Source organism: Aulostomus chinensis, chromosome 23, assembly GCF_037954235.1.
Source record: "Aulostomus chinensis isolate RoL2024-O1b breed Wild chromosome 23, RoL_Achi_v1.0, whole genome shotgun sequence".
NCBI lineage: Eukaryota > Metazoa > Chordata > Actinopteri > Syngnathiformes > Aulostomidae > Aulostomus > Aulostomus chinensis.
The window spans coordinates 11972868-11985632 of record NC_141342.1 but is presented as its reverse complement, the minus strand read 5'-3'; the positions used below and the strand labels follow the sequence as shown (position 1 = coordinate 11985632).

The 12765-nt window shown below is 41.3% G+C and overlaps 1 protein-coding gene across 1 annotated transcript; it reads left to right on the top strand.

Annotated features, from left to right (window-relative positions):
- LOC147239583 (transmembrane protease serine 9-like) lies at positions 1-10129 on the top strand. The gene is made up of 11 exons (XM_086194998.1): positions 1-137; positions 3214-3228; positions 3342-3507; positions 4200-4468; positions 5672-5808; positions 5984-6218; positions 6831-6845; positions 6985-7150; positions 7804-8072; positions 8521-8657; positions 9433-10129. The coding sequence occupies exons 1-11, from the start codon at positions 29-31 to the stop codon at positions 9691-9693; spliced, it is 1779 nt and encodes a 592-aa protein (XP_086051124.1). The 5' UTR covers positions 1-28; the 3' UTR covers positions 9694-10129.
- The last annotated feature ends 2636 nt before the right edge of the window (positions 10130-12765 follow it).

The following is a 12765-nucleotide window of genomic DNA, read 5'->3' as shown; positions in this document are numbered from 1 at the left end:
TTAGTAGGAGTGGCAAATAAGTATATTTATGGTACAATATGAGCAGCAAAGTCAGAGAGACCTGAAGCACTTGCTGAGCATCATGGCACAGTGGAGTACATGGACCTTCTTGATGTGTGCAGTCCTCATCAGGCGAGGTGAGCTCTTACACTCTTTTGCATCCCAGTAAATTAGCACCGCAATAAAAACCCTATTTTAAAACTATTGTGAACAGCCATGGTGAAGAAGTTTCATCCTGTTTTGTATGATTACTGGTAGTTATCTGTAAAACCAAGCTAATTGAGAAAGCCAGCAGCAGCTTTAAACTGCGCTTTTATTATTTGACATTCCGTCAGAAGAACTACATGAAAAATTTTCATCCTTGGCGAATGGGTGTAATGAAGGTCAAGGAAGAACCCACTGGATTTTGAGGCAGATCCATTTCATTGAAAAAAAAAAGTAGTTTCTTTTTACGATGGTTTTCACGGAGTCACCTTGATGGAGATATGCACTCTCTGAGTACCCTCTAGTTTTCTCTTGTTTAAGCGACATGTATTTTTTCATTTTTTTTTTCTAATTAGATCCATCACAGAATCAAAATAACATCAAAGCTCACTGAAATCCCACCAAACCTTCTGACCTGGGACTGAGCCACCTTCCCAGGCCAGAATGCATTATCAGTAATCTGAGATGGTCATGATTTCAAATTGCGAGTCTTGGCTCTGTGTATTATGGGCCATGTCACAGTATGTAAACACATACACGTAGAATGAAAGAGGATGAGGAAGTTCCTTGAAGAAACTGGTTTTTGTAATTCAGCCATAGCAAAGCAACAGTTTGTTTTGGCCAAGGCCGGTCAAGGTAAGTTGACAGGAATGGGACGTGTTGCTAAGTTGGACATGATTATTTGCATAGTTCTCCGAGCACCTGTCACCTTTGTAGGACAGAAGTGTCAAGTGGTTTGACTGCATAAACCTTCCTGAGATTAAATCGACTCTGGGAATAGTAACTTTATGCCAGTGGCAGGTTGGGTCCAGATCCCTAAGTGGGTTCTCCATGGAGTCTGAAAGGGAGAAATACATCTTGAAACTGGCCTGGTTGTGCTTTTGGTAATATGGTTTTGGTGATAATCTGCCCCATCTTATTCGTGAAAACCTGCTACCACCTACGGCTAATACAAACTGGAATTTTCCTGGGCTCATGCGAAAAACCTGCTGGCTGGTTTGACATAATGATGCAGTCAGGGGGAGGAGGCAGGAGGTTGGAACTGCATTTACACCATCACTTTACTTCCTTCAGTAATGCTTTTACATATGCCTATAGATCACCTGAAGTTCACATATTTACTGTCCCAAAGAGGAAAATGTTGAAATGCCAATCCACATCATGTCAAACTCAATGTACCAAATACTGAATTGGGGGTTGTCATTTATAAAGGATGAGTTCACCACTGTCCAATACTCAAATGGAATGAATTATGATCCGCTTTTCCTCACGGTTATAGGCACAATCCACAATGAGGAGCCACTGATCAGCCAGCTGCTATTATTCATTCATGTGCTGCTATGCCATCATCATTTACTGTTGAATGTTGGTGTGTCCAGAACAAGGATACATTCAAGGGACACCACAATTGAAAAAGAGAAATTTGTAGCAGTTCAGCATATGCATGACTTTAAAAAATCTGAATATTCATTGTTGTATGCTATTTTTGTGTATTTACAAGTGTGGCAAGGCGAGCGGTGGCGAACAATTGCCGACAACGCCACCTGGGGGCTTTCACCCCAGGATAGCAACAAAATTTCAGAAAAAAGAAAAATGACCAGGCTTCCAATGGAACAAAGGCACACAGTTCGAAATACCACAGGACAGGACCTTGATTCCCAATTATAAAAATACTTTTATGACAAAATAGTTAAAAATGAGCAACAGACTAAATAAACACCAATGAACAGAAGTGCAAGAGGAATTACCGAAAGGAAAAGGGGACAGGGCTGGGGCTTACCACGACAGCGGTAACGAAAAGGGGAGGAATCCAAAAAAATACTACACTGCACCCGTGACACAGCAAACCAAAAAAAAAAAAACGTGGATAAGGAACCACCACCAGGGGGACCGCTGCCGCTCTGGGCCCTCAACACCTGTCAAAAGAAAGAAAAGAACACCATTAAAAACATGAAACCACGACAACCCTCAGACACGAACTAAATATCGCTACCCCAATAACTCAACAGAAACTATTTTACATCCAAATGATCAAAATGGGGAGCAAAAGGCAATAATAATAATAATAATAATAATAATAAAAATAAAGGTTCTAAACACTAAATCAAATGTAACCCACAAAAACTAACAGTAATAATTCAAAGAAAGAAAGAAATAGAAAAGGAATAAACTCAAATAATCAAGAAAATGTCTGCCCCTCTAATTAAAACTCGTCTCCAAGAGGGATGGCTCAGCGCCGATGAGGGTCGGGATGCCCTCTCGGCCCACGTTGAGGGTCTGACAAAGGCCGTAGTGCACGGCTTTAACCACCGTTAATGGAATCGGAGCAGTTATGAACCGAATCACCAAAATCCAAACTGAAGACGAGGAGAAGAAAAAGAGGAAGAAGAAGAAGAAGAACCAAAGCAGCAGCGAGGCTCACAGCGGCAATTGACGGCCGCGCACGGAGAGCAGAATCGTGGTGTCAGACGAGGCAGGAGGAGGAAGCCCGCAGCCCAGGCCACAGAAACTGTACCATGCACACACAGCCCAAGAGAGACAGCCCAGCTCCCGGTAACACCACACCGCTTTGTTTGTAAGCGATCTGCTGACCAGCGAGACGCCACCACGCACGGCTCGTCGGCTCCGTAAAGGAGGGAGAGGAAGCGGAGAAAGGACGGAGAAGGGTCCGACCAGGTCTATTTATAGGCGAACACTAACTACCATCTGCCACACTGCCCCTCATGGTGGGGAGTGTAGCGCCATCCTGCCACACATGTTTAACATGAATCCTTCACTTTTATGACTGAGGCCAAGAACGCAGAGAAGTGTTAGACACCCTATATTCTTCTGTCAGTATGAACATAAGGAAATGAAATTTGAGCACATCATCATTTTCCATGCAACCAGTCCTACGCACATACATACACACGCACACACACACACACACACACACACACACACACACACACACACACACACACACAAACAAGTAATGCAAGTCATTGTGCTTATTTCTCCATTCCACAGGTTCTGAAGCGCAGGGTAAGTGCAGTTCCATTTTGCATATCTCACGATCACCCAACCATTTTGTGTATTTCCAATGTGATGTGAATCAGCTCAATCATTTCTCCTAACCTACAAACGTGTGCTCTCAGAATGTGGAAAGGCATCTCTGAACCCAAGGATTATTGGAGGAGACCCTGCTGAAGCTGGGTGGTGGCCCTGGCAAGTCAGCATGCACTTCCTATATTATGGTCACATCTGTGGAGGGACATTAATCAGCAACCATTGGGTTCTCACTGCAGCACACTGCGTCATCACGTAAGGCAAAGTTGCATGAATTCACGTAGCACTTTTTACTTGTTTCAGTTTCTGTACATTCACTTTTCTTGCCAACATCAGAAGCACTCGCAGGTTCAAATCTGTTGTCCTCAGAAAGACCCATGACAGAAACCATTCACACGTAAGGCCACTGATCAAGACCGGCCTCCTCTTGGTATATGACACAAATGTTTTCTGGTGTCTCAAAATAGTGAATCACAATGGTGGTGTGAAACCCATTCTTCCATTTTCTATTCTGTCCATCCATCCATCTATCCATCCATTTTCTTCCTGGGGAACATACAGACTTCACACAGAAAGATCCCTTGCCTGAGTCCGAGGACTCAAACCCGGAACCTTCTTGCTCTGAGGTTACAGTGCTAACCACTGCAACACTGTACCGCCTGGACGGATCGCCAGTCCGTCGCAAAGCAAACATGTATAGACAAGCAACCACTCACACCTAAGCTGCACATCTTTGAACTGTGGAAGGAAGCTGGATCAGCAAAGGGAACCCACGCAGGCACAGGGAGAAAATGCAGACTCCACACAGAAAGATCCTGTGCTAATGCTGTGCAGTTGAAAACACACATAAATGATCCAGACGTTTCCTTTTTTAATTTAAACAGAGGATTATGAGACTTTAATATGCATTCACTGTCTCATCCCTGTATTATAAATCTTTAATTTAGGGGAACTCCGGACGACTTCTTGCTTTACTTTGGAAAGGTAAATCAGACGGTCACCGGCACTCATGAGGTCAACAGAACTGTGTCCCAGATCATTGTCCATCCTGACTACAATGACAAAACCTTTGTCAACGACATCGCCCTGATGGAGCTGAGCAGCCCTGTCAGTTTCACTGACTACATCAGTCCCATCTGCCTGGCAGATAACTCCAGCCATGTCCATACCTCCACCCTCTGCTGGTCCACTGGCTGGGGTGTAACTGGAGTATTTGGTGAGTATCCTCTCCACAGCAAACATTTCTGTCTTTCTCACATTTACCTGCATGTTCAGGGAGAAAGTTGACAACATTGGAAGGAGCTCATCTGTTCATACATTTAAGAATAATGAGTCAGTTCATCTCAGTTTTTGGCATGCTTGCATGGTTTTACCAACAAAGGAGTTTTTAAAGGTCATTTTTTGCCACAGGGCCTTGGTACCTCCTAAAAAAATCTCTATTTTGTCTTGATATTTCTGCAAAAAGTTTATTGTCATCCAGTTTTTCATTACAACAATACAGTAAATGAGGTTGTTGGGCAATCGGCAGTTCCAATGATGTATAACTGGGTGTCATCAGCATATGAAAGATATGAAATATAATACAGGGGAATTGTGAACCAGGGAGCTTATACAGATTGAAAATCAGAAGATCAAGGATTGACCCTTGTGGGACACCATACTGAACAAAATGATGACATTGTCTGATTCATGGCTGTAAACTGAAACAGAGACAGATCTACCATTTACATACACTGCATTCAACACTGGAACAGGACCCTTAAGAGCAAGACAGTGTTTCAGATGCTGAAGAACTGCATGTTCCATTGTTTCAAATGGAGAAAGGGGTTTCTGTCTTCATGTCTGCCTCTCAGGAAATAAGCAAATAAGCATTTTTCCGAAAATGTCTTTTCACTTATTAGTTCATTTCATTGATAATTAAAGGATGGATTAATTTTCAAATTAATTAAAAAACATAAATTAATTAATTCAGAATTTCTGGGAAAAACCTTCATTATTCACTTACTTTATAAGGTTTTTACTGGAGGAATGATGATACATGCCTCTTTTAAATTGTTTGTTTTTATTTTATTTTTCATTCAAGAAAATGAAACTTCTGGTGTTTAATTCTGACTGTTGTCACTTGCAGTCACCCATTTCAGGCCATGACGGGCTGCAGTAAATCACATGATTCTGACAGATGCATCAGGATAAATGATTAAATAATCATTAAAATCTTTGTTAATGGATATCTCTTCAAGGCAGCCCTCGCAAAAATGATATGCCTCACCATCCATGGAGAAATGAGAAAATGAAAAAAAATGCAATGATCTTGACTCTTTGTGTGATCAACTGTATGAAGGAAAATATTTATAAGGTACATTTTGTAAACAAAAATTTAACTTGTATGTTGAGAGGAATTTCATTCTTTCTGCCACAGAGCCTGGGTCAGAAACACTGCAGGAGGTTGAGATCCCTGTGATTGGTAACCAGCAGTGCAGTTGCAGCTACAGCCCGAACATAAACATTACTGACAGCATGATCTGTGCTGGGAGGGAGAGCCAAGGAGTCTGCTGGGTAAAATAATTACCAATTAACAGAACTATTGTATTTTCTGGTTTTGATGAAACCAAAGAAAAAAATACTAATGTTGTTGTCATTGTGAATGCACAGCACCTTTTGCCACCCTGTTCTTACTGAGTGCATACCAACAGTATAAATCAGCGATTGTTGCTCCATGTGTCCTTCATAGGGGGACTCTGGGGGACCTTTGCAATGCCAGCAAGGCTCAACATGGATCCAGATGGGCGTTACCAGTTTTGGACTCCCTTGTGCCCTGCCTGATTTCCCAGGTGTATATTCTCGGGTGTCAAGTTTCCAGGATTGGATCACAAATCAAGTGTCAGCGGGGAATGTTTCATTTTCGACCTACACCTCCAGTGGCACTGACCAAGATGATAGCTTTGCATGTCTATCAGACATTACAGGCAAGTTTTCACTTCTGCTTATCTTGCTGAATTTGTTCCTTACCTCTTTTTTAAAATAACAATCTGAGTTTTACTAAATGGGTTCAAATTTTCCATCCATCCATCAATTTTCTACTGCTTATCTGCAGTAGACACTGCACTCACACCTCCAGTCAATTTAGAGTATAACTTTTTTTTATTTTTCAAATATATGGAAATAACCTTAACCATACAGTATATATAAATATATATATACACACACACACGTATGTATGTATGTATGTATGTGTATATATGTATACATATACAGTTACACAAAAATTTGTGTGTTTTGTTGTGTAAATATCACACACACTTGCACTCACAGCCACGCCTACGGTCAATTTAGAGTATCAGTTATTTTGTTTTTCATAGATATAGCATGTAAATATAACCATATATATATATATATATATATATATACGTGTGTGTGTGTATATGTATATACACACACACACACACACAAATATATACATATGTATATATACATATTTATATACATGATATGTTGACATTTTTTGTATAAATCTCACACACACTTGCAAGTCATGCGAGTCACATTCTCATCCCTCTTTTTTCATCTCTTCCTTACAGGCTTGGACTCTAGGGGTAAGTGCAGTTCTCTTCCATTTCCTTGTGTATACATGTAAATCTTTGGAATCAGGTGATGCCTTGTATCGAAACTGTTATAGTCTCATGTATAAATCAGATCTACAGTCTTTCCTGACTCATGTAAGTGTGCTCTCAGAATGTGGAAAGGCACCTCTGTCCCCAAGGATTGTTGGAGGAGACCCTTCTGGTCCTGGGTGGTGGCCCTGGCAAGTCAGCATTCACTTCCAATATTTTGGTCACATCTGTGGAGGGACCCTCATCAGTCACCAATGGGTACTCACCGCAGCACACTGCATCATCACGTAAGATAAAGTCACGCTCACCCACCACAAACCGCACAACCTTCACGTTTGTCCTCATTCATCTCTTTTTATGTCCATTCAGCTGTCTTGCTTACATCTGAAGCCTCCAAAGGTTCAAAGCACTTACACTCTAAAAGGTAGTACAGTTTAAAAAAAAAGTTCAACACAGTGCAAGTTATAGATTTAACATTGACCCTCAAAATTGGTCACCGTTGATGTGACTGATGTGATGAAACCAAGAGAAGCAATTTCTGAATTCCAAGGTTCATTAAGATTCACCCATCAACTGTCAGATGCTGAGCCTGAATGATGAATCATTGTTGAGCTGTGGTGAGCTTCTCAAGGTTAGATGCCCTGATTCAAGCGATGGATGCAAACTAGAGAACAAAGGGGTGAGGGAAGAGGAGCTTGAAAACAAGGACAGAGACACTGAAAATATTTAATTTTAATATGGATTATTATATTTTGAATGCAGTGATTTTTGATTTTTTTGTGTAGTTTTGAACAGTTGAGACCTCGTCTCAGAAGACCTATGAAAACAGTTGGAAGTACTTTGTAAATGACCCAGATATTTCCGATTCTTTTTGGAAGATTCTCGGTTTTTAATCTGTGTTCACTGTCTGAACAAGGCTTTTTGTCTTTCTTTTGTTCAGAGACTCTCCTTTGAACTACCTGCTTTACTTTGGAAAGGTGAACCAGACAGGCCCTAATCCTCACCAGGTTTCAAGACTTGCGTCCCAGATCATTGTCCATCCTGACTACAATGACACAACCCTTACCAACGACATCGCCTTGATTAGGCTGAGCAGACCTGTTAATTTCACTGACTACATCAGTCCCATCTGCCTGGCAGATAACTCCAGCCAGGTTGTCAACTCCACCCTCTGCTGGTCCACTGGCTGGGGCCGAACTGGTGCAAATGGTGAGTATCCTCTCTAGGGCAAGAATTCCTGTCAGTGAACTCTCTGGTTTCTTCTGAGGTATTCTTTTTTTGAACTGCTAAAATATTGAACCCGATTCACTGCAGCAATTACGAGGTTGTCTGAACTGGTTCATTGAACTGATACCAGTCTTAAGGCGAAACCGTGGATCACTGTCAAAAGTAGCAGATCTCACTGACCCTTCTTGAAAAAACTCAAACTAAACACAGTTTGCACAGTGATGCACTTGCACTGTTTATTGGTGAGCACAAGAGGTTAAACACAATTCATGCACAGGTGTCGTAACCTCAAGACTTTGCTCAAAATTGATCGTACAGAGCCTAAAAAAAATGCTGTGATTTGAACAATTCCTGTTATCATTTTGAATGTAAATATTTAAACAAGTGTTGAACCTCATCGCGGAGGCTAACGTCGTTCTTTCTGCCACAGATTCCGCGTCAAACACACTGCTGGAGGTGGAGATTCCTGTGACTGGAAATGAAGAGTGCAAACTCAGCTACCAAGAAATAATTAAAATCACTGACAAAATGATCTGCGCTGGGAAGGAGAACAAAGGAGTCTGCATGGTAAGTGATCATTTATTTATTTAATACAATATTGTGACATCCGAAGTCAGAAATTTCTGTTGTGTGCCTGACTTGATGAAACAGGAGAGAGGAAAAAAAAATGTCCAACTAAATACTTCGATAACTTTGCTCTGATTTTTCAGCATTATCATAATGAATCCATGGAGCATTACAAGAGAAGAACTTGCATATTTTGTATTAAATTCTGATTGTGATATTGAATGTGCAAATTATTTGGCCAATTGCTCTCAGTGGACCTCATTTATGAAAGGAGAGTGACAGAAACAGGAAAAACCTTGGGCATAGGATCTTTTGCCCGCAAGGTTCGGCATTTATCCAACACAGATGTGAGCAGAGGCTAAGAGCTGAGTCAGATAAAATGCAAGGTCTGTTTTTATGATGCTCACAGGAAGTAGACCAGGGGAAACTTGCAGGCTTGTTTTGTTGTTGTATCAAAGATAGTCACGGTACACGCTACCACCACGACCCCGCTTTATAAACCCATGTTAAAACATGGTGTGAAGATCGGATGACGGTGAGGAGTGCGCTTTACACCGTTGTAAGTGGTGAGCTTCCTGTTAGTTAGCCATCACATGTGTAAAAAGGCGACATGAATAATCAAGATAACGCTGAAGCCACCCCAGCTCATAGCTAATCTTGTCAAATCACCTCCATCACAACGTCCTGGGAATGATGGACAAGGAGCTTTGAAAGATTTCGTGCATGTTACCAACAACATCAATCAACAATTATTACTTCATGCGTCCTTTTATAGGGGGACTCAGGGGGACCTTTGGAATGTCAAAAGGAGTCAACATGGATCCAGGTGGGGATTACCAGCTTTGGCATCCCTTGTGCCTTGGCTGAATACCCTGCAGTCTACTCCAGAGTGTCAAGTTTCCAGGATTGGATCACAAGAATGGTTGGAGGGAATGCTTCCTTTGTGACCTATTCTTCCAACTCCGCGTCGCCAATGATAGCCGAGCTTTCATTTCTTGTGATCTTGCTGACTCTGTTCCTCAGCTATGAAGCATAAACAACAACAACAACAACAACAACAAAAATCAAGCATCTCTGAATGGGGTAACAATTTTGCCGTGTATGCCTTTCGCATGCCAGACCTTTGACCACCATCATTTTTTTTCAGTTCATCCTTGCTCCCAGTTGCTGTTTGTGGAAAATTAGAAGAAATTCCCTTTCAGGATTGACACAACGTCAGGAAAAAGGAACACAAGAAGGATTTCTCTGTTTTCAGACTTTGGAATGAACGTCCAATGGGACGTCAGGTCAAATTCCATGTCATATGACTTTGTTCCAAAGTGGTACAAATGATCATGACGAAGAAGGCATTTGATTTTGATGGTTAAAAGGTCAAAGGTCAAGGCCTGCATGGGTGTGTCATGTTGTAATCCGCGGTTAAACTGCTCTTTTTTCATTTTATTTGCAGATTAAAGAAAGGCATGTGTATCTCATTGCAGGTGTTGCATTCCTGGAATCAAGATCAAAAGCAATGATACAGTATATATTTTATGTCTTGTGTCTTCTATGTAGGGGAACCCGGGTTTGTGGTACTGGGTGGCAAGAATCATAGACAAATGGTAAATGGCCAGAACAGAGCCAGTGTGGCTGGTTACAAACCAGGTTCCACGCCGCTGACAAAACAGGCCCTGCACAATCTCAGTTCGCCAGTCCCTAAGACCTGCCCCTTCACATAGTCTGCTGCTCACTCTGTAAAATAATCAGCGTAGGGACCCAAGAACAATAAAAGCTGTCAGTGTCAGAGTGCTAATCGAAGAAATTCTACACAACTTTTGGAGACAAATGAGTTGACTGTGCGGCCGACTGTACTAAAATCAAATAATTATACCAAAAGGTACACATGGACACAAAAACTTGAAAACCTGTATATGTATCGTCAAGGTATAACGCACCAGAGTTCAAACTTAAGATGAGAAGAGTCTTTCAAATATCCATAACAAATATCAAACCCCAAATGTGCCACTGCAGAGAGTGTCAAAAGAGAATCGAGGCTGCATGCCTTTCAGCAACACATACGGAAGTTGTGTCTTTGCAAACCATTCAAATGAACCAGAAATGAGCTGTGACAAAAAAAACAGGTTCTTCTTCATAAGAAGTGGTAGTTATTTCCAGTATTGTGCAAAGGGAGCAGCAAAGGAGTCCATCCCAGCTGTCATTCAACAAGTATTTCAAGTCGTGCTTGTGTCACACATAAAACACCTCAGTCCGCAGAAACAAATCTTTTGAATAGCAAATAAAAAAAAATGCTGAACCGCAAGTATAGATGTGATGATTTCATGATTTCTATCATCAATTTGGATCCGGAGGAATTTTGATAACCTAAAATATGGGAAAGTTATGAGTAAAATAATGGTAGTGTCTTATATCGTGACTCAAGTTGTTTCGATTAGCATGACACTTGACACAGGCTTCATCATTCCCCCTTGAACCTCCCTGGCAAATTTCAGTCAGGAGGTGGTGCTGTGGCACCACGTTGCCTGATATGAAATACATGCATTTTAAAACTCCTCCTTGGCTGTTTTTTGAATCTGCACAACACTTTGGGAGCACTATGAATTGGCGCAGATGAGAAAAGATTAATTATTAATTTAAAAAGTTACACACTTAATCTTGTGGCCAAAAGATAAAGTGCTGTCCATATCCAATTAACATGAAACTTAGCTCAAGGTTTAATCATGATCCTCAGAGCTCAATTATTTATTATTAAATGTACTTTTACATACTTGTCTTGTTTTTTTTTTTTGTTTCTTTGCACTAATATTTGTACACGTGATGTATATACACTGCAAATGAAAAGTTATTAACAAAAAAAACAATTATTGACCAAAATATATTATTTTCCAAAGAGGAAGTGTTGAGGATCTTGGTCACAATCAATTAAAATGACATTAAACAAGGCTCACTTGTTTATGATGCTCACTTGCTAATGAGTCTCTATGGAAAAGATCCAGATCCAGATCCAGAAAAGTAAATACATTCCTTTCTTTTCACCATGTGCGTATGAAGGAGCTGAGACCACCAAATAGTGCTGCATTTGTTTTGCTACGCTAGTTAGCTTAGCACAATAAGTGGCAGTGGATATGAAATTGTTAGTCTATGCCAAAATGTTGCCCAATTCGGATCGATAGGGGCTGCAGGACACCAAACAACTTGGACAGATGTACAGGGATATTATAAGGCGCCCTTTTTTCTCGCGCGAGGTGTCACTTGGTTAAACACAAGTGTTACTGTTAGGTTCAAGCTGAACTTGTTTCCGCCTCAAGCGCCCTCGCCCTTTGACTAGCAAACGCGCTCCACCAAAAGGTGCAAAAGTATGTCAAACAGTTGTGGTCTGGTGCGAACATGTTGTATGTCAGTGGCTTTGTTTGTGAAGATGCAGATGTGTGGCGTTGCAATGTGGTCCTACTGATGCCCAGTAATAAGGAAACACTGGATGCCACCTCCTCCCAGGCTTTCTTCACCTGTGTTGGCTTTAGTGGATGCCTGCTGCTCCCTAATATCAACATAAGATGTTCTTGCACACACTTTCACCAGGGGCACAAGGTCGTCAGTTATTACTGATGAGAAGTGTTCACTGCTTCCAAAATGAAATGCTTGCACCACTGAAATAGCAACATGCAAAGTCCTGGTGCAACTTATACTGTTGAGGGAATGACAGGAAGCAGTCTGATTGGTTTGAGTGATGTTACTCCAGTAACACCCATGAATAACGAAGTCTCTAATGAAGGCAATTTTGTGTCATGCACTGCGGTTTGCGTTCTGTTTACACACCCTCGAAATCTAGCTGAACGAGCCCCAAACCGACCAAGCACCTGGTGCCACAGATAAATGGGGCCAAAGACTTCTGTCCCCCTCACCCCCACCCCCTCCTATGTTCTTGAATCCTGTAATCAAGTATTTGAAACAACTATTGAACTTATTTACAGCACAGAACTCTGGTCTGACTTTTCAGCATTCTAACGTATCCATGAAGCATCAGTTTGCATGCGTGGATTTTTTTTGGCACTGTCAAGAGATCTCAGCAATTTTAAAGACAAAAGCAACATTTCAACCTCATCGATCTTCATCA